This window comes from Haemorhous mexicanus, chromosome 4 (genome assembly GCF_027477595.1).
Source record: "Haemorhous mexicanus isolate bHaeMex1 chromosome 4, bHaeMex1.pri, whole genome shotgun sequence".
NCBI lineage: Eukaryota > Metazoa > Chordata > Aves > Passeriformes > Fringillidae > Haemorhous > Haemorhous mexicanus.
The window spans coordinates 40,947,348-40,969,715 of record NC_082344.1 but is presented as its reverse complement, the minus strand read 5'-3'; the positions used below and the strand labels follow the sequence as shown (position 1 = coordinate 40,969,715).

At 48.1% G+C, this 22,368-nt stretch overlaps 1 protein-coding gene and 1 long non-coding RNA gene across 2 annotated transcripts; one reads left to right on the top strand and one right to left on the bottom strand.

Annotated features, from left to right (window-relative positions):
• Positions 1-8,380: 8,380 nt before the first annotated feature.
• LOC132326429 (uncharacterized) lies at positions 8,381-14,421 on the bottom strand. The gene is made up of 3 exons (XR_009486237.1): positions 14,065-14,421; positions 13,571-13,660; positions 8,381-8,517 (listed from the first exon to the last, which is right to left on the bottom strand). It is a non-coding gene; the product is annotated as an uncharacterized LOC132326429 (long non-coding RNA).
• Positions 14,422-15,072: 651 nt separating this feature from the next.
• HAND2 (heart and neural crest derivatives expressed 2) lies at positions 15,073-17,421 on the top strand. Its single transcript, XM_059844544.1, has 2 exons — positions 15,073-15,645; positions 16,606-17,421. The coding sequence occupies exons 1-2, from the start codon at positions 15,091-15,093 to the stop codon at positions 16,702-16,704; spliced, it is 654 nt and encodes a 217-aa protein (XP_059700527.1). The 5' UTR covers positions 15,073-15,090; the 3' UTR covers positions 16,705-17,421.
• The last annotated feature ends 4,947 nt before the right edge of the window (positions 17,422-22,368 follow it).

Below are 22,368 nucleotides of genomic sequence, written 5' to 3'. Positions count from 1 at the left end.
GGAGACAGAGACCAGGGTCTCAGTGCCCTCTGGCAGGCACTGTGTGAGCAGGCTTGCCCAATATCCTACTGGGCACACCCCAGGAAGGAGCAGCTTAAGCCTTAGCTTCAGCTCTTCAGTCACTTCCCCCACTTCTTCCAGTTTTAACACCATATCCTCTTCCCATGTTTCAGATCTTATCTATATTTTTCCTGTCTTTTCCCTGTAGCACTTTAACCTCTTTCTTCAGTCTTCTGTCTTTGCTCTTTTATTTCTTTATTCTTATTTCCTTTTCCTTTTTTGACTCAGTTTCTGTCTCCGACTCTCCCTTCAAAGTCTGTAATCTCACTACCACTCAATAAATCAATTATTTTCTGTTCCTTTCAGGCTACACTTTAATTATAAGTTTGGCTTTCACCAAAATTCTTAATTTCTCTCTTTTGCATCCTCAGGTCACATTTTTAAAATTCTAAACTGTCACACTCTACCCAGTTCCAAATGTCACCTTCTTCTCTACTGTCGTGGTATCTGTTCATCTGATGGTGCCTCGCTCACAAGTTGCTCTGCTGCTCCAGCCCCTCAGTTCTTAGAGAAAAGGAAACAGCATGCCATGATAAATTTACTCAAAAATCTTCAAAGTTGTCATCAAACCCTCCGCAGTTCTCTTCTGTACCTTCCCCATCAGGAAAAATTTATCTGTTGCCTACATTTTCTAACCTCCTGGTATGCAAGTACTCTTATAGCTCAAGAAGTCTAAGACAAAGGCAATTTTGCCATGGAATTCATCTGGAATCCTATTTATTTTCTATCTAGAATTGAAGGGGTTTGCTTATCACAGGTATTTTCTGCTATAAATGTTCTGGAATAATCATTCTGTTGCAAAATTAACAGTAGATATAGAACAGGGAAATAACTATATTTTTCTGACCAAACTGTATAAACTTGGGAAAACAAAGCTTTGAAGTATAAATGGGCTTGCAAGAAATTATCTATGAACAAATTCCAAGCCTGCAGCTTTTCAACTGCATACTTTCCGTGGAGGATAAGAAGAACACCTGTTCATACACCTGGTGTTTTAGAGTCCCTCCTCAGAGATTCCATGTAAAGTGTTGATTCTTATACTTCAGTCTAGCTGCTGGTAACAACGTGGCATGAATCCATGGAAATGTTGCAAGAAACCAAGTATTTGACTTCTCATCCTGATAGGATCTTGAATGCAATCACTGATTTCTAAAAATCATTCAATAAATCAGATATATTTGACGGTGTCCCTCAAAACCCTCTAGGAATATGCTTTTTCAAGTCTTGTGGGTGAAAAATATTGATCTACCTATGTCATGTTCAACAACAAAACCTTACCCTTTCTCTGCTCCTTCTCTCTGATATCAAATAATTACCTTGGCCTGCCATACATCTTCTCTAAAACTAGAAATAAGGAGAAAAATCACTCATCCTTCCTAGATTTCTTGCAATTTAACAAGAAATTCTTAGATGTGCAAGGAAACCCTTAATTCTTGTTGATTTTTTTTTTTTTGTGAGAGAAAACTCCAACAGAGTGTAATTTCTGCACTTCTCTCAGATCAAAACCTGATCAAGAATTAAAATTCACTTTTTTTTTTAAGAGTGATGCCATTTTTGTGCATTCAGACTTCTTGTTAGAAATGCAAAGACTAGATTTGTCCAGATAGAAGATACACCTGCTTACAGGGGAATGTGAATTTGGTGATTATTTATGCTTCATAAAAATGGCACAATTAGCAATAGAAATATAAATTATACTTTTCTGACTTAACTATATAGAGGCTAAAGTGAAAACTATATAAAGGTGAAAGTGTAATTGGATGATGGTTTCATAGTGACCATAAGGATGGTTTTTATCTAGAAATGCATGCCAGAAATAACTGCAGATGCTGCTTAAAGTATGAGGATTAAGAAAATGCTAGACTATCAAGGAGGTAGTTGCCTATTTGCAGACCAAAAATCAGTCATGAGTTACAAATAAGAGTTCTCTGCTTGTAAATATCTTTCTTCACTTTCTTTTCCATGCAAAAGCAAACAGAGTGTGCATAGGGAATAACAGGACTGGAGTTTGAGGAAGAGTGGGGAGAGGCTGGAATTAGGTTGGGGTGCATACCCAGGTCTTCTGCTGCTGGCCAGATGGATTTCTCAGGGCAGGTCCTTCAGCAGAGAGGAAGACTGGACTCATTGGCACAGACTTTGCTTCCTGCTCAAGAAGCCTGTACACATGCTGTTACAGCAATACACCAAACACACTTGACATAAGCTGGTGGGGACTAGGACTAGCAACACTGAAATGAAAGGCTCCATTGTCTATTCATGGTCTCATAAACTATTAACTCCCACTTGAATTGTTCCATTAGATTCCCACTGTAAAATCTTCAGCTTTCTTTTGGTCTTTTCCCTTCGCTTTATCTGATGGTTTCTGCAGGATAACATTTTAGGCAAGTAGTATTTTAAGCTGAAAGGTGTCTTCCACTGGAAATTCAAATAGGTTGTACAGTAGGAAAATATCTCACAGCAGGCATGTGTGTGTGCTACAGGGAGTGCAGTGTTTGTCTGAGTCCAAATTCTTACTAAAGATTTGTATGGAGACTAAGTAACAGAAAAAACATTTAGGAAAATATTTCTTAGTTCTTATAACACTGATTCTTTGGTAGGCAACTTTCTTGGTTTATGAAGTAATTTAGCAAGTGCTGTGTTGTAAATTACAAAGTACAGTACATAGCACTCAGGGTAGGTGCAGTTTTGTTATTATGACTGCCCAGGATCTGATAAACTATTATATCTGACTTTATAAACACTTTATTAAATATCACACTATCACAAACCCAAGAATGTTGTATAAAAGCAACTTGAGCAGTTTGACATCCACTTTTTGTCATTAAAAAAAAGAAATATTCTCTTGATTAGTTTCTATGGAGCATAATATCTGTAAAATAAACAAGATAATCCTTATGTAAACAGCACAGGGTACATAGAGCACAAAAATGAACAGAGGCAAAATAACATTCTTGGCTCTAAAGCCTGAAAGCAAATTTCCTCTTCATTTAATCTAGTTTAATAATAGTTTTAATTGTAGTATTTTTAAGTTGCTGAAAAAGTTGTTTTGTTTTTTTTTAATTGTACCTAGGTTTGACGGTTTTGGGTTTTTTGGGGTTGGTTTTGTTTTTTTTTTTTTTAATTGAATCCAGCCTCCTAGGTAGCATCCCCATGACAGTGATGAATCTGTCTGTGCATGGGCTCCACTTATACATAATTTCTGATACACCCAGATTTACTGAGTGGCAGATTTCTAAGGAATCTGTGTAATAAATGACATTAACTGCTATTATTCTGGGTAGCACCATGCACACTCCTATGTCACACAATGCTTTTTCAGTCATGCAGTACATGTAGCTTAGGGAAATCTCCTCCTCTGCATTATCTTCCATTTTTCTTTATTCCCATGTCAACAGAATTGATACTTCCCATTTGCAACCCCTCGTTTGGTGTTTCTCTCTATTTAGAGTCAGCCTGAGTGGCAGAAGTGACAAAATAACTCATGGAAATACCACTGTACTCGGTGAAACTCCGCCTTTGATATTGGTGGCACTCATGTCGTTAGCACAGCAATCCGTGAGCAGTGTGGCAGCCAATACACATCATTACTCTTTCTCAAACAAGCATGCCCAGCTCAGCTTCAGTGTCAGAGAAGCTGACGCAAGTATCGAAGATACTCCCGGTGATCTTTAAGGGGCGTGCGAAAAGGAGGAGTTTTCTCTCACGTGGCTTTGCGGAGGAATTTCTAAGCCACGGTACCTTTAATCAGGATTAGGCGATAGCATCTGAAACACCGGCAGCTGGGGCTCCATTCTCCGCTCTCCTCAGCTGCAAAACCGTGTCGGTGAACTGATAACAGACAAGCACTTAAAAACCTATTGCAGGCACAAACTCCTCTCTTCAGGAGCTGTCTCGGCGAGATGGGGGTGAACCTTGCCCAGTGTGCAGGGCAATAGGACTCCCATTACCTACGGAGGTATTAGAAAAGTGTTCCCAGATGAAAGCCTTTATCCAATTTCAATTGTCCGCTGAACAACAACAACATTAAGAGCAACATTGTTCCATTTGCTTCTGTGTCAAACAATACGACGACTGTTTAGCATTACGTTTTGTTTCCCTGAGTAGCTGAAACTACTGTGGGAGTAGAGAAGTATTTACATCCAAAAAATCTGCATTCCTCAAAACAGATGTTTTTAATTTTAATAACATCAGCCTATAGTAATGAATATCTGAAATATTCTGATCACTGAGTGCATGTTGCTGTTTAGGAGTAACGCTCCATCGTAATGGGTTTGCAGAAAACATCAGGAGCAACCAGGAGAAATAAACTTCTACTAACTGTTCTACCAAGAACACTTCTACTTTTTTTTCCTTTGAAAGCCACTTAAAATGTCCTCCCGTGCAGAAAAATGACATTTTCTCCACTATAGATATGCCATATTACAGACCCATAGACCCGTACTTGGAAAATTGCACATGTAAAATTTTTTGTAGTGTGTGCCTTTACTTTTCCACACATGCAGCCCAGATGTGTGCATGCACATTTCACACAAAATGGGCATGTACTGTTTTTACAAGCTAGGATATATCTTTATGAATAGCACACAAATGGAGGGAGGGGAAGCCCTTTTGGACTCCAGGGTGTGCAGGGCAGAGTCCCTGGACTCCAGGTAAAACAAGGTGTATGCATGTGCAGTACTCACTTTTCCCACTACTCTGTCCATATTGCAGACTGCAGGCTGGTGTAGCCATCCTTGAAGTGACTGCAAAAAAGTGCTTGCAGCCTTTTAGTGTAACAGAATGGAGTTGAGTCCAGGCTGCTTTTCTCAATGGAAAGCAGTAAAACCAGCCTGCACTGTGGTCTGCCTCCCTAGGCAAGACTGGTAATGGTAGATAAGCTAGCTTGATTATGTACAATTTTTTTCCACCAATAGTAGGCACCCACATGCAAAGCTTCAATTCATACAAATAGGTGCTACTCTGATGAAAAGTTGTCCTAAGCAGAACAACTTATACTGGTGAGGTTTGTATTTGTAAGTTTTTGAGATCTTTTTCCCATGGATGTCTTTTGTAGATGCTGTTCCACACATTATTTGGATTGTCATATCTGAACTGATTGTTCTACAGCCATTCTTAATAAAATCAGAGCTCTGAATCCACTTGCCTGTTTTATTAAAAAAAAAAAAAAAAAAACACAAACAACTCACAAACAGGAAAAAAACCAGTGTGACTTTCATTTAGCTTTATGTGAGAAAAAAAATCAACTAAAAGGACTTATTTGAAAAGAATATGTTTAACTGCATACGCTGCATCTACATTCTGCTTTCATAGCTGTTAGGCTTCAAGTGACCAGTCTCTTAGAGTGCCACACTTCATGCATGTGTGCGGGCTGAGATAGGAATAGCTCGGCACTGTGTGATATGAGGAGCAAGTGTTTCAAAATCTACTCCCAAATCACTGCAGCCCAGCAGCAGACCACTGGACCTACCAGCTATTCCTTGATCTCTAGGTGACTTAACCTGGATCTAGGTACTCAGGGTAAGCAATATCAGGAGTTGGTCATAATGAGGAACCAAAACAAGGCATGGAGACAGATAAAAAGATATGCTTAGCACCTTAGATGCAAATATGTTTGCATTATACAAAACACTTTGAGGATGTATGAATGTTTTGGGGTTTTTTTACAGTGGAACATGATTCTGAAAAAACATATTAAATCCTCAAAGTGCAGAACCTGCACATATTTGAAGGAACATTAGACTCTTTACCACTTGGAAATCCTCTCCCTGAAGTACCTATCTTTATTTTAGCATGTGAATCATTCCTATTAAAAAAAAAAAAAAAAAGAAAATCCCTTCAAAACTAAAGGCGTATTTTAGCTCTATGGATGCATCAATTATCTCAAACCTTAATAGTACTAGAGTAACAAGAAGGAAAACAGCCTAATGTGCTCATTCTGAGAAGGAAGGTGGAACATTACTTCTGACTAAAAGTTCTATGTATCAGTAAGCTATGAAAGGGTAATGCCAGTGGCACCACAAATAATCAAAGCGTATCCATGTAGTGATCAGATGTAAACTCCTGTGCCAGCATTGCTTCCATGAAAATCTCAGGGAATTTCAGTTTAATTTCTCATTGAACTGAAGGGCACAGAGTTGGATTTCTGTGTTCCGGGGGGCTGGGAGAAAGACTATGGGTTATTCTTTTCTATGTAGGTATCTTTAGATGAACCTGCAAAATAGTTGAGCCATAAAACCGTTGAATCCTTAAGTTTTGTTGCTAAAGAGAATCCATAAAAAAAGATTTATCGTCATATTTCCTCTTTATGTTGCACTGTTCCCCTCCATCATAAAATATTCTAGTCGGTTTATAGCAAAGCAAATATAGCAGCTTAGTTCATAAACGCCAAATTCTTCTCTGTTACACTCCGGCTTTCAGACATAATCGAATTAGCTGTGATCTGTGTTGACCAGCCGCAGTAACGAGGTTTATCGAGCCCTGAGTGTTCAGAGGGGTCGTTGTGCAGGGACCGAGGTGGACCCGCACCAGCCCGCAAGTCTGCAGGAACCCGTCCAAGCACTTCCAACTTTCATTCTTCCTGACGAAGATTTAAAGCGGCTCTGTACAACAGCCAAACAAGAATAATCAGCTGTGGAAAATATAACTAATCATAAGAGCGGTTTAACGGAGAGAGAGGGAGCGAGTGCCGCAGATAAAACCGACTGCTCGGACTGCCCTGCTGGGGGACAGGAGGGCCGCCCGCCTGGTCCCTGACCCCGTCATAAGGGGGCAAGGCGGCTCTCGGGGAAAATCCCTCCTGCTGGAAAGCTCGTGGCTTCAGAGCAGACGTTGCAAAACACGCCAAAAAAAAAAAAAAACCAAAACCATAAATATACCTTTTTTTTTTTTTTTTTAATCAGCATTTAGCCGGGTAGATCGCGGGTGGTTTTTTAGTTTTGGCGGAGACCACTCGCTCAGTGGCTCCAGCGGGCCGTCCCGCTCAGTTCCCAGCCCAGGGAAAGGTGTGTGCGAGGCTGTACGGCACAGGCGGGAAGGCAGGGGCGGGCGGGGGGGCTGGCGAGGGGAGCTCGCCCCAGCGCGCAGGTAGCCACAAGCCAGGCTGTAATTACTAAGCAAACAAGGTGAAATATTGAATCGGCCTCGCCCGTGACAAGATCTGCGCTTTTTGCCGCCAATTTGTTTGTGGAGCTCTATTTAAAGGCGCTTGATTGAGGAAACGTTGAAAATAGCAGTTAGAGTTTCCCTAATGAGACCTCTAGAGGAAAGCAGTGGCATTCAGGGGGCTAGAGCAGGAGGAGGGGAAGCGCTTAACCCTTTCTCAGCCGCCCCCAGCCCGGCGGGGCCGCCTGTCCCCGCGAGGTGCGATGGGCAGGGGGCCAGCCCGCCGCCTCCCCCTCGGCCTCCGGCATTCCCAGCACCGGCGGGAGGGGTGCCCGCGGCCCCGTCCGGGCAGTGCCGGGCAGGGCTGAGCATCCCCTGCGGCTCCCGGAGGGACGGCCCGGGTCCCCGAGCGTGAGCCCCGAGAGGGGAGCAGCGCCGGGGCCCTGACCCCCAGCGCCCTTTGATGTGGTGGGTAGGATCGCCTTGTGGCTATGGGCTGATGCTTCAACACAGTAGCCAGAAGGCGGGCGGGGAAAAAAAAATCGAAGCGGCCCTTAGAAATGCCGAAAAGGCACAGAACTTATTGAACTAATAACGAGATGTGTCACACCAACACGCGCTGCGCGGGGGCCTGTGACACTCCTCTCCTTCGATCCATCGCTCCCATTTCTGTTGCTGTGTGAGCCTGCCCCGACACTTATTCTCGCAACCTCGCACACGCTTCGCGCTCAATTAGCGCCTGTCTGAGTCCTGTATTACACACGAACGGGACCTCCGGTGAAAATGTCGATGATATTTTGAAAGGCGCTAATGCCTGTGAGGGAATGTGGATAGCAGTCCTCTTCTGCAGGCTGCTTTCCCAACTTGCTAACACTTGAATGACATTGATATCTCCCCGCTCTCGGTTTTATAAGTCAGCTTTAGCTCCGAACAACGGGGCTTGGCTTTGCAGCGAGTTGCCTGCAGCCTGTAGGGCCCTGGGGTCTTACCTAGAGCATCTGAACGCTTGTCTTCCCGGGGCGCCAGCCTCTGCTCACACGTGAACCTCTGCCTGTTGATTGTATATAAACGTGTGCATGTATATATATATGTATACACACACCTGGACGGAGATCAAAATAAACTTTTAGGGAATACCTAATAAAAAGTGAGCATTGTCTCTCCCTAGAGGAAAGAAAAGGTGAGCTGCAGAAAAACAAAGTGTTGACTTAGTAAAATAAGTTCTGCAGGGTGATATAAAGTATTTATTTTTGTTGTCGCATTTACACCCACTCCTTTTGGCCGCAGCTGCGTTTCCATCCAAGTCTGGGGAGGTGTATGACATTCACCTCTCCGTTTTCCGGCTTCTTAACTTTCCTGAAAAAAAGAATAAAGAATTTTTTTTTTCCATCTAAAGCGCAGCAAATAAACATTTTGTGTATCCACAAATACGTTGTATCATGGTATCATCTGTACCAACAAATTACGGTATGCGGCCGTGCGTTTCTAGTAAAATCTCCTGTATTCTGTTTACATTATAGCATTTCTGTTTGTAATTATTTTATTTTAATTTTATGTCACTTTTAACACAAGCCAGACCGGTTTTCCCTCCGTGTTTTGTACACAATGCTCTCTTTCTCGATAAGATGTTCTGTCCTATCTTTTCGCTTTTTTCTTTTAAAAAATGTTTATAGTTCCCCAAGAGCAATTCTCCAATATTTCACTCTTGCATTTTAAGGACTTGTCCCTGTCTTGCTTTATTTGTTTGTGTGAAATTTAGTTTGAAAGGAGATCAGAGAGAGCAGGAGGGGTTTGTAATAAGAGAATGACCAAGTGACCTAAAGGCTGATTATATGTCATTAACTGGAGACTTGGTGTATCCAAATTACCAAAAAGACCTCACTCAGCCAGATCAATTACACCGAGATACGCATATAGGAATTGCCGTACGGGCTGATGCTTGCAACAAGTGTGCAGCCGACATTTGTAGGACTCAGCTGCTGAATTTTCGGACGAGCCCGTTTGCTGCAGCCCAACCCAGGCAAGCGAGAGCGGGGTGCAGCGCAGCAAGTCTACGGAGCGAGGGACACCGGCAGGACGACAGCGACATTTTGGGGAGTGTAGTTAGGGCCAAATTGCGGCTAATTTTCACTGCTCCAGAGGGATTTTTCTCTTAAGCCAAGCGAGGTTACCTTTGATCTATGAAGGTTTCTTAAACCCCAGCCTCGTTAAATGGAGTCTTTCCATGAAGAATGACAATAGAAGTGTTGATTTTTGTTAACCTAAACACAAAACGATGCCAGCCTAGCCTTCTCCTTCCTCCACCGTCTGAACTTCAGATGCTGGACTACAAAATACTCGTTAATGAAGGCAATTACATTCGCGAGCCATTTCATCAGAGTCGAGCTCGAGAGCAAATAAAGATGTTCTTTCCCGGGAATACAAACAAATATTAAGTGGGAAAATAGCGTGTTTGTCTGTTAGCGTGTTCGTGTTTATACATGCGTGCATGTATAGGGGATGCACATAACAATTCCAATAAATAGGGACACACTGTGTTCACTGTAGAATTTTGTAAGGTCTTTATTACTATTCTTCTGACAAAGAAGGGCTCTTGGTTGGAACTCGTTATGTTTTTCTTTTCTTTCCCTGATTCCTGTCCAGGGTCTAAATGCAACTCTGGATGCTCAGTCACAAATATAAGCAATCCTCGAATAATTGCTTGCACATGCAGTGGTAAAACACGTAGGGTCCCGCACTTGCTGCCAATCATTGCGACTTATGAAATGGTCAGTGTCTCGGTGTCTTGGTTTTTTCTCATCCCTGATCTCCTTTTTTCTTTATTTCTTTCTTTTTTTTTTTCTTTTTTTCTTTTTTTTTTTTTTTTTTTTAATACACAACGGCTGCGAGATTATCATGCCTGAAATATGTGGGCGTTCATTACCGATAATAGTAACGTAAACCAGGGTTCCTTCACCTCCAAGGGCAGCGATTAATTAGGGCCTGCTGGGCCCGATCCCGCCCTCTGCCCTGGGCGTTGAAATACAGGTTGTGTGAGCATAAGAGAGGGTGCAAGCCAGGCCCATTAGGCACAAGTCCTTTTCATTAACCCGCACTGACAGGTCGACCTCCAAATCATATTTCTCCGTGCCTCTTTTCAAAAATCCCTTCTCTTGTGTGTTCATGCTCTTTCACGAGCTCCTAAGCAACGCCCCAGATATAGGATGCGTGGCATCCCTGGGATACGGGATGCTCCAGCATCCCTGAATCCATCCGAGAATGATACCCCTTTTCTGATACGTTTGGTCCCGGGTCAATGACATCATGCACTCTATAAATTCAAACCCGTCTCGGCTTTTCAAGCCGCGCACCGGGCAGCTGAGCGATGGGGTGGGCAGCCGGGAGAAAGGAGAATCGGCACCCCGGTACTTAGGGGGCTGCGGAAAGGAGAGACGCCGAGGGAGCTGCACGGCCAGGGCAGACCCTCAAAAGCAAAGAACGGGGTGTCCTTGGGGTGCTTTCGTGTGTCTGATTATTTCTCGGCTTTAATGGAAATTGTGGAGGGAGATCCCGGTGCTGCTGCACGGAGCAGAGATGGGTACGTCTGGCGTCGGTACCGGGCACCTCAGCGGTGACTGCGGCTCCCGCAGCTGCCCTGTCCCCACCGGTTTCGGACGCTCCTCAAAAGGAAGGTGCGGTCAAGAAGCAAATGAGCGGACTCGCTGCCCAGGCACCGGTGAGGCGCCTCTCTGCCCCTGGCCTGCTCCTCACAGGGCCTGGCCCAGCGCAGTGTTCCCAGGTCAGCCAGCCCGGGAGTCCCCAGCAGATGTGGGTTTCCGACCACCCAGCGTCGGCATCTCTTCCCCGTTTCCATACGGTTTTCCCCGACTGATTCGGAGAAATTAGCTTAATTTGCAATTTAGCTTAATTCACACAAGCCCGGCGGGGAGGAGGGGGGAGCACAGCTCTATTGTTCTGTTATCCCAACTCCCACCCTACTCTTGGCCCGGAGGAGAGAAATGACCTGGCGATAAGCGGCCCGGCGGCGACTGAGCGCCGGGGCAGGGCAGCGGGTGGCCCCGACGGCGCGGAGCGGGCGCCCGGCCCCGCCGCCCCCCGCCAGGGCTCCGGCCCCGCTCCCCGGGCACCCACCGGGGGGCAAGGGCAGCCCCTTCCTCTCTCTCGGCCCCGCGGAGGGCTGCCGGGCTGGAGGGGCGAGAACCGCAGGGCACAACCTAAGGATACAGCCCCCCCACACACCGATTCCCGAGAAAATAAAAGAAAATAAATTTTAAAAAGCGGGTAGAGGAAGAGAAAACCAGCCTCGGCACAGTCTCCACCAAAATTACTTTATTATAGCAAGCTAGGAGAGTCCTGTTTGGCAGCAGAATCCAAATAAATCGCCGCCTAACATGCAACTATTTTGGCAGGGAAATAAAGTGACATAAGACTAGAGTTTCTTTTTCTTTTTTTGGGTTTTTTTTTTTTCACCATATGATTTGTGCACAAAAAAATTTCTAATCAAATCAATAAGTGTAAGGTTGGTGAAATGATGGTGCTTTTAGCGGACTTGGAGCATAGTATCGGGAAAGGTACTTTGAGCTGCAGCGTTTTTCAACGCGTGGATCAAACAGAAAAGGCTGCAACCCATGATGGGAAATTCTGAGCGTTAAAAGCTGAGGGAGGACAAGAGAGTTGCATTTGCTCTAAAACTCGCTTAATAAAACACATAAATAACTGCTGGGATAAGAGGAAAATATATATATAAGATCTTTCTGGGTGCTTTATCTAGAGATCCTTTTTCTCCAAAGTTAATTAAGCAATCACGACGCTAGCTTTGGAGACTGGTGTTCTGATCGATATCTCCTGTATATTTTATTACTTTTTCTCTGTCTCATGTTTTCCGTTTCCTTCATCATTGGAGATGTTATCAGAGCTGCCGTAGTGTCTTGTCACAGAGACTGTCACAGTTGCAGTCTAACCTGCAGTGTATCGCAAAGGTCTTACACAAACAGGGAGAGTGTAAAGAAACACACGCCCGTTTGCAAGCCAATATAACTTTCCGGCTTTAACAATGTCCACTTCTTTTTCCCATCAGGAATATATGGCCGCAAAACAAAGCTGGAGAACCGCTGCAGAAACTGGGTGGATTTCCAAGCTGCACCCTGCAGACATATCATCCCAAAACGGCGGGGACACGCTGCCTAGCGGCTTCAGGGCTCTGCCTGCACCGTCTGCCCACGGCCTTCCTTACATTTAAAAATCCATTCTGCAGACCCATTCTTTCCTTGGGATAACACAATATACACACGTGTGCTTGTGCATGTATAGATACAGATATCCATCAGCTGGCTACAAGCATGTGTGTGTACGTATGAGATAAATGTGTATATACATCAATTCTACATCTGGACTAGTTTTTCACTTTCGTACTCAGTTTACACCCAGACGCTCACGCATATGTGTATATGCTTATAAAAACCTGCGCCTGCATGTCTGTGCTCCGTGCGCGTCTCCTCTCTAGGTCCGACTCTATGCTCCCTGTCCTGCCGAACCGCGGGGCCGGCACTCCTCCTCGCCTTCAGTATTCTCCCGACGAAGCAGCCCCCGCGCACCGCAGCAGGCTGCTCCTTGGCGGCCGGCCTCACCCGCGGACACCGACCACTGCCTGCAGGGCGTTCCCCGCCGAGAGCCGGCAGACCCGCTCGCAAAGCCCCCGGGTCCCAACAAGCCGCCCTGTACCAAGCAGCACTCTCCAGGCCGGGACCGCCCGAGCTCAGCCTGCCTCCTCTCCCCGGGCATCGAGCTGATTTTCGCCCTCTTCCCACCACCCAGCCCTTCCCCCGAGGTACCCCCACAGCCCCTATAGAGGAGCCGGAGAGCACGTTAAGCTGCTGCAGAAATTGGACCACAATTCTTGCTGCCTTCTTTCGCAGACTCCTCCATCTCTATCTTTCTCTTTCTTTAATTTATGACCTCTCAGCTCCTGTTGACACAGTTTTCCACACTGCCTATATTGTAGAACTGCATTATAATACACGCCGAATCAGCCTAGGCGTCAGCCAGCACAAATAAGAGTGGGTATTTGGTATTTCGCAGCTATTTAGTAATGCTCGGCTCCATTTGAGTATGACAACAAACGCACCTCGCCTCCGAGTTATCCATGAATTACAGCTTGAGATCCATTTTTCTTTTGTAATATCTTCAAGCTTACTAAAGCAAAGCACCTAAATAGCTACAGGAGATTTCCTCCTTGGCCTGGATGCTAAGCAAACATTTAACTACTCCCTTTCGATAACTAAACCTGCTTTCCGCAGATGCTGGTCTTTTTTATTGCAGAAGCAGGAATGCTGAGAAATATTTATATATTTGTTAGTAAAAGCTAGAAAATTAGCTCGGAACATGCTGTAAAAAATATTCGGTTACTTACCGATCAGACGAGTTCAAGAAGCCTGAAATTGGTCTCAGGCGCGAGTCACTCCGGTGAAGGCTGGTGGAGGTGCACAGGGCAGGCAGTTAGCTGGAAAAGAATCAGTAAGAGTCGGACTTATCGTTAATGACTCAAAACAATTCTTACAAAACCACCCCCGTCCAAGCCCCGAGCGCTCCTCTGCCTCGGTCAGCCAGGAGGCGCAGCCCGAGCCAGCCCGTGCTAAGCCGGGTCGCAGGGCGGGTGACAGGCAAGGCAGAGCCCCTTCGCCTCCCTCCTCACGGAAACTGGTGATCTCGTGGTGTGTATTAACCAGCGATACGAGCATGAGCCGGAGCGCTGCTGGGGCATGCCTGTAGCAGTCGGGCACCGATGAAGTGCCCTCCGAAGCCGGTTTTATTTGTTCCTCTACCGAACCGGCACAAAGCAACCTCAGAGGCTGTCAAGATTTCACATAGACTTTTGCCAAGAAACTTCTGGGATCCATACTGTACCTGGTTTGAGATTATCCGATATTTAAGTTTTAACGAGTTTGTAGGGGGGTTTTTGTTGTTTGGGGTTTATTCTTTTTTTTTTTTTAAATGCAGATTTTACTGTAAGGCATCTGCTAAACACTTGCATTAACCTCTGCCTCCATGATAATTTTTCCCCCCTTGTTTTAATTACATTAGGGATGCGGAGGGGCAGCCAATCCTAAAAGAGGAGCTCGGCAATTAGCAGAGCGAACATCAAAAAGTTTTATTGCGGAGGGCGGCGGGCTCCGCCCCCGCCCCGGCCATTGGCGGCCGCGGCTTCTGACGACATATATTAACCCGAGCGGCCCTAAACATGTAGCTGTACATGGAGATCGGGCCGGGGAGCCCTGCCAGTGCCCAGCGCCGCGCCGAGCCCCGCCGCCGCCCGCCGCCGCCGCGCCCGGCCGAGCGGCGCGGATGCCCCAGAGGAGCGCCGGGACGCTGAGCAGCGCGGCGCGGCGGGCAGAGATGCTAGCGCCCGCCCAGCACTGACGGCCCCGCCGCCGCGCAGGGCAGAGCCAGCGCCGCCCGCCCGCCCGCCCCGAGCCGGGGGCGCATGGAGGGGGGCCGCGTGTAAGTACCACCCGGCCGGGCCGCGGCGGACTTGGCGAGAGCGGAGGGAAGCAAGAGGCGAGGAAGATCCCAGGCTGGGAAGCCAAGCCATTTTGTTTTGGTCGACATCTCTCCGTAGTTCTTTTTTTTTTTCTTTTTTTTTTTTTCTGTGCGCGCTTCCTCGAAGACCCGGCCCCGGGCGAGGAGGAGGAGGAGGTGGAGGCACAACGCATGAGCGGCGGCGGCGGCGCCCGGGGAGGGGGGATCGCTCGGGCACCCGCGGGGACTCTGCAGCAGCGCCCTATGGAGAGGCAGCGGGCAGCGGGGCAGTGCTGAGGGGTGAGCGGCGGGCAGCATCTCCCGCCGCTGCGACGGGGGTGGGGGGCGGGCGGGGAGGGGAAGCCTTTGTTTTGGGGCCCGGGGGGGCGGGGTGGGGTGCTCTAGGGAGCGGGGATGAGTCTAGTGGGCGGCTTCCCCCACCACCCGGTGGTGCACCATGAGGGCTACCCTTTCGCTGCCGCCGCCGCTGCCGCTGCCGCCGCCGCCACCCGCTGTGGCCACGAGGAGAACCCCTACTTCCACGGCTGGCTCATCAGCAGCCACCCGGAGATGTCCCCCCCCGACTACAGCATGGCTCTGTCCTACAGCCCTGAGTACGCCAACGGGGCGCCGGGCATGGACCACTCCCATTACGGGGGGGTGCCGCCTGGGAACGGCCCGCCCGGGCTCGGGGGGCCCCGGCCGGTGAAACGCAGGGGCACGGCGAACCGCAAGGAGCGGCGCAGGACTCAGAGCATCAACAGCGCCTTCGCGGAGCTGAGGGAGTGCATCCCCAACGTGCCCGCAGACACCAAGCTCTCCAAGATCAAAACCCTCCGTCTGGCCACCAGCTACATCGCCTACCTCATGGACCTGCTGGCGAAGGACGACCAGAACGGGGAGGCGGAGGCTTTCAAGGCAGAGATCAAGAAGACAGACGTGAAAGAAGAGAAGAGGAAGAAAGAGCTGGTCAGTGCTTCGGAGCGGGACGGGGCGGGACGGGGCGGGGGAGCCGCGGAGGGGAGGCTGCTAGGTCGCCCGCCGGCGTCCCATCCGAGCGCACCCGGCTCCTCGCTGGGCAGAGTCGCCAGGGAATGTCCCTGGGGACGCCTCGGTCCCAGCGGTCCCTGGCCGTAGCTGCGGGCCGAAAGCGGGACCGTGCACAGCCGCGAGCGGCCGTCGGCCTCCGGATCCGACCCAGAGGCTGAGAGCAGCCGCGGGGAAAAGGCGCCCCCGGGGAGGTTATTCCCGGGCTGCTGCTTGTCCCGTATCCCAAGCCGTGATCTCGCAGGAAGCAAGCCTCTTCTCTCTTAAATGAAAATGTGGAGGCATGATTACCTGCTAAGCTCAGCCCAGCTTTAAGCCTTCGGCAAGTTCGAGGCTCGCAGCGAGAGGCTTTCCTGCCTCTGCACTTCGCGCTTCAGCTTTTTCGATTTTTAACGGGAGAGTCGGTTTAGGCCAGGCAGCGCAAGCCCAATTTGGTGTAGGCCCCATGGCGTGCTCGCGTGTGATTGATTCCCGCATATGTTACCGGCCGCAAGCCCGATGCTTTGCCCCGGTACCTGCCGGACCCCAGCTTCTCCCGGCACCCAGGGAGGGGATAGTTTAGGGGGGGCTTTATCCCAATCCCAGTGGATGGCTGGAGCTTCTCAGCCTCCAGCCCCGCTCTCCGGCTGCGACAGAGCAACGGGGTGGCACGGAGCGGGAATTGGCCTGCCACGGGCGGCGGCTTCTCCCGCGGCGAGATGCCGTGGAAGTCCCCTTTATGTCTCTCAAAGCCCGCAGGCCTCAATGAGCTCGGGTACCCTCCTAGTTTTCGATCTTGAAGCAGAGCAGATGCGACCTAGAAAGGGGAGGAATATATCTAACCTTTTTTTCTCTCCTCTCCCCCTTCTGTTTTCTCTCTCCCCTCGCATCCTGTCTCCCCAGAACGAAATCTTGAAAAGCACAGTTAGCAGCAACGATAAGAAAACCAAAGGGAGGACTGGCTGGCCGCAGCATGTCTGGGCTTTGGAGCTCAAGCAGTGAGCACGGCAGGACTGGAGGAGCCGTCCTCTTAGTCTCGATAGTGAGCTCTCCTCTGAGGACTCTTTGTATTTGGAATAATCCAGTTTATTTATGTGCAATTTCTCCCCCAACCCCCCAAAATGTGGATATTTGAAGGAGAGGGAAAAAGCATTCCATATATGAAGAGGAAACTCCAGCTTGGTAAGGGGTAATGTCTCTAAATGTTTCGTGAATGTTATTTGCTCTGTATAAAACACGTGGGGAAAACAGAACCATAGAAAAGGAAAAAAAAATCCCTCCCTGGCATTAGTGTGTATGTGAAGTGTATCTTTAATACTTGGCCTTTTGGATATAAATATTCATGGGATTATAAAGCTATATTTCAACAGAAGCAGTTGCACCAATGTTTCGATTGACTCGGTATTTAGTGTTGTAATTTTGTTGTGGTCGTTCAGTATTTGAAGATGTTTTCAACAGTTATTGGTTATGTGCACTTCCGTCCGTAAGGGAAAAAGTGGAATCTAATTAATATTGAAGGTGTAAACGTTGTAAGTACTCAATAAACCACTGTGTGTGTTTTTTACAAAAGAAAAGAAAAAAAAAGAAAAAGAAAAAAAAAAAAGAAAATCCAAATCTTTTTATGTTTTATACCTCAAAATGTTTTGAATAACAGCGTTGTTTATGGCTTTTTTTTCATAATATTTAAAATATTCGGAAGTAAACTAAATTATAAAGATGCCTCCTAATTTTATTTTTAAGCAAGTGACTGAATGAAAGGAGGGGTAGAGGGAGGGATCTCTCAGCGCCGTGAGTGTTGAACAGAAACCGGCAGTTCATCTGAATAGGAATTCCTTGTGGTGGTGTTCTCCATGCAGGAGACCTACTGCGAACGGGAAACGGACAAGGGTGCAAACCCCAGGCGGGTCAGGAGCAGCAGAGCCGCGCGGTTTTCGTGTCGGCGGAGCCCGGGCGGCCGCGGTGCCAGGCGCGGGCCCGCAGCGGGGGCGGCCTCCCGGAGAGGGGCCGGAGGCAGGCGAGGGAGGCTGGCGAGCTTTGCTCGGAGTGATTATGTAGCAGGTAATTTTACGTCAAGGAAGAAAGAGCGAACAAGGCAAGGGATTTGCGGGGGTCTGCGGGGGGAGGTGAGGAGGGTGTGCTGTAGGGAATAGGTAAGATTTACAATGAGCTACGATGAACTTAATATTAACTTTGTGGTTCCTAAAACTCTCCAGGGTTGCACGTTTCCAGTACGCCACAGCGAGTATAATTATTTTTAACCTTTTTTATCCAGCTGCAAACTGCAGCAGCCCATGCTCTGGCTCTTTTTATACGTTTATTACTTCATCAACAGGATCTTCCTTCCCTTAAATATTTCGCCCCGTCTATCGACTCCTTTACAAGGATCCCTGTGCCAGTCTCGTGACTTTTCTTCTCCCCCGTACCAGGGCGAGCTGCAGAGTTCAATGCTGGGAAATGCATGGCATCCTTCTGTATCGTAGGCAAGCAAGGAAAAAATGAATGGTTTTGACCAAAGGAAGCTGGTCTAGGTATTTTTGTCCATTCCTGATTAAAGGCAATGTTTTCCACCTTTTCCATAATAATATTAGGTCTTGTATTTTAAATTTTTACGCAAATCACCTCTACTTAAACCAGGCTGGGGGTTTCTCTCCAGGTCCAGGGCTGCGTACCTGCCGGCCTTCCGGTGCCACCGTGCCTAAGGAAGTTGTTCCCAACGAGACCCATCAGTAAGCGTAGGTAGATGTGCAATTGCCCATAAAAAGATAAGGGAGCCCCTGCGCCGTTTCGCCGCCCCTGCTGACAGTGGGGAGGTTGCGGGGTTACAACAACCAGACAAAAGTGATGTGCCCTCCCTCCCGTCGGGTCAGGCAGCCCGACTCTGCTCTCCGGCGTGGGTCTGTGTTTACAGACACTTGCCTCTGTTTATAACACTTGGAGAGAAGAAATCTGCCCCCTTGTTTGCTTTTCCTTGCCTTTTAGTTGCCCAGCTGATGAACTGGACCTTCTCGCAACTCTGCCTTCCCTGCTCAAACAATTTAACCTTTTTTTTTTTTTTTTTTTTGGTAGCGGTACAGGAAAAAAATAAAAGGGGTGAGGGACGGCTGCGCAGGCTGTGGTGGGACACACCATGGGCAGCCTCTCTGCAAATACTGGGTCTTCCCTCGACCAAGTCAGCGGGTAGCAAATCCCCCGGGGGATGTGCGGTAGGGCCGGCGGGCGGCTCCGATATCCAATCTCCTAATTGGAGAGAAATCGCCTGTCCAATATTTCTACATTAATATTTTTACGGTTTTGTAACGTTAGTTTATCAGAACTGGGAGCCCCTCTGAATCCGTTAAGGAGGATCTCTTTTAATTGCTCACTAACGAGGATGTTGCTATTTTCTCAGGCGCAGCCATTCCCGCAGCTAAATCACAGGAGCCCTAGACAGACCGGAGCCGACAAAAATGTAGGTTTTGACGTTAAAAGCTAAATGGGGAAGCAGAAGGTAAATTGATGGTAGATGGGGATGTCAGTGCCCTGGCCTCAGCTCTCCGCCGGCGGAGCCAAGGCCTGATAACAGCGGTGAGCTGCGCTCCGCATCCTGCCCGCACCCGGGGGCATCGGCATCCCGTCGATCTGGCCGGTAATTCCTGGGGGCCAAAACTTTTTTGGGAGCTTTTACCGAGGTTAAAGACACGTAATAGGAGGGATAGCAGTCTTTCCCACCCAGAAACTTTTCTCTGTGGGTGCAGGGAAGAAGAGAGAAGGGAGGGCAGGGTGGAGAGCAGCCGGGTCGCTGAAGCCCTGTCCCCTCAGATTGACCCACGGATGCGTGTTTTAGGCTTGTAGCCTCGTTTCATGGCTAAGGGAGCGAGGGTCTCTGCTCTCTTTCAAGAGAATACAGCATTTTTTTTTTCTCCCCTTGAAAAGGAAGAGGTACAAAACTCCCCCGGGACACGTCCCGCCTCCCCTTCCCTCCCCGGGAGCGGCCCTTCTCTTCCCCGGGGTGCTGGCCCGGCTGCGGCCCCGAAACAGCGCCGTCGCCCTCTCCCAGGGAGGCGAGGACATCCCCAGCGGCTGCGTGTCCCCTGGGGGCCCCGAGGAAGACAGCAGAGTGGATTTTTAGAGCTCGTCTGGATTTTGGAAAGCGGGGACGTAGCGAGGGGCCGGCTCTGTGCTCCGCTGCTGGCGGCGACCCTATCAGGCGCTGGCAGTACTGAGTTTTGGGGGACTCTGCAACATGCGGGACCTCGTTGCTATCGGATGTGTATGCCATGCCTGCATTCCGGCAAGCAAAAGAGAAAAAAAATGTGGTGAGGCTCTTTTTTTCTTCGTTTTGCTCAGTTTTGTGGTCTGGGCACTTTTTTTTCCCACACATACTCCCCTCTCCCCCGTGATTCCCAGGAGCTCTTCTTTGCCTCAAAAGATTATTGCAATAATTATTTCTCGTTTGATATCCTTGTCAAAGAAGTGCAACGGGGCCTCTCGGCCAAGCCAAAGGCACCCCCTGAGCGAGTGCTGGGCCATACGCGGGATATAAACAGGACTAGGGGATGCCATGGAGACAGCATGAACTTGAAAGGTGGGCAGGGAGGTGGGGAGAAAAGTTTAATAGTGAAACCTCTAAGCAAAATATCCTCTTTTTGCGCTTGGAAACCTAACCTTAATCCTCCTTTTTCACACGTACTCGCCCAGCGACTCACAAATACCCCCAGAAGAAATCTCCAAGTAGCGATGGGGAGGAAACGCATTTTGCACGCCTACAGACATAATCCCCTCTGCTGTAACGAAGGGCTTATCAATGTTTTATATATTTTTAATTTGGGATTTTTTTTTCCTGCGGTCCATGAAATATATGCCTTTGCAAACCAGTTCCGATCTTTTCTATTTCTAATTGGCCAATTACTGTTCAGCTGTTTCAGCTTGTCACATACAATGGAGAGTGAAGTAGAGTTGTTATCTGAATTATACATTCACATAAATTTTAGCAAAGCCGAGTGATGCGCGAGGCCAGCGGATTTCTGTGGTTCCCTGTGCCTGCCTCCTTCCAAACCAGCGTGGTGTGTGTCTCCCTCTTCCTCAGTTTTCCCTCCCCCCAACCCCGTTTTCCTCTAGAAATACCATTGCTTTGATGATGCGAATTTAGAGCATTGATTACAAATTTATTCTCAGACACTATATAAGTCTTTATATCTGCTATTAGAGACATCTGGGAATGATTAGAGCCGTCCCTCCCCCGGCTCTGCTCCCTCTATCTTGCAGCGAGGAGCTAGAGACATGTTGACGTCAGATCAGACGGCTCGGAGCCATCCTGCTCTCCACTTGGGTGTAATCACGGCGACGCTTTCCAAGCCCGGCCCGGCTGCGGCCGCCAGCTGGGATGCGGGTGCAGTGGGACGCGGCACTCCAGCCCCGAGGCTCCTCGGTACAGCCCGGTTTTGCACCCCGAAGGCTCCGACTCCTCTGAGTTTGCTGCCGAGGTTGTTTGTTTATTTGTCTGCTTGGGACTTCGAGAAAGCAAGAGCGGCGCATTCCGCGGGCGGGTTACTCCCCATCCACCCCGCTCCCCCCAGCCCCCGGCCCAGCGCTTGCTTTATCTCAGCCCGATTTCTCCCAGCGCATTCGCTCACAGCGCTGTCTTCCAAAATAAATATCGAGCCAGGCAGATTTCCACCTTGTGTCTTGGCAGGGAGAAATTAGCCAAACAAAGTGCAGCGCTTACGTGCGGGCAGTCGCAGGCGCGCCGACACCCCGTTATCCAAAGTGGTAGTCAGGTTTAGAACGAGCCGGGAGAGTTGGAGGCTGCCGTGAAACGAGACGATTCCCTACCCAAACGGCCGTGCTGCTGGCAAGGAGATGGCTTTGCACCTGCTATTAAATCCTAATGAATCGCCTCTAATTGAGAGCGGGGGCTGGCTGACGGTCACGCTGAACAGCCAGCCTTGGCTCAGCGGGACCCAAAACCACGTTTGATGCGCTTATTTTGACAAACTTTTTACTTTACGATTTTTTTAATGTTTCGTATCACTCTATTTTTTCCCTCAAGGAGATAAAAAAAAAAAATAACTGAATAAATACAACTTAAGCCTCCAGTGGCTGTTCGCAGTCTTGGACTGCTGACACTTGTCCAGCTGTACATTACAATCAGTGCTACTAGCAGGAAAGACAGGCGGGGGGGTGGATGAGAAAGCAGTTGATCTCGTCTCCAGAGGAAAAAGATAATGTTAGACAATTTATCTGAAGGATTAAATTCTCGCGGTAAAATACGCTTGCCTGGAGGAGGGAGAAAAGAAAAACAAAGCCCCATGTGACCCTAAAAATAAATTTTAAAATACTTCCATTTATTTGTTCCAGTAGAATAAAATAAAATAAACCCCCTAAGATACCGCAACGCTCCTCTGTGTCTGTCTGTAATCTCGAAAGGAAAAGGAACATTTCCTTTCTGAATCAGTGCAAACGGTATGCTGGGAGCTCGGCTTCCCACCACAACCGCGGACTCAGGGAGTCGGGCGGGAGTAAGTGAATTTTTAAAAAGCTGTTGAAGTAAAGGGAAAACAAACCAACCAAACAAAAAATATAACAAAAAAACCCACCCCAAAACCAAAACAAAAAACCCAAACAAACAAACAAACAAAAAAATCACAGCAAAATCCTATTTCTCCCTCTGTGGGAGACCTCCGACTG

Bases quoted from the DNA above. Each gene is read 5' to 3' on its own strand.
- HAND2 (XM_059844544.1), top strand. From the start codon at position 15,091: ATGAGTCTAGTGGGCGGCTTCCCCCACCACCCGGTGGTGCACCATGAG. The intron at 15,646-16,605 runs GTCAGTGCTTCG...CTGTCTCCCCAG, and splicing joins AGAAGAGGAAGAAAGAGCTG to AACGAAATCTTGAAAAGCAC.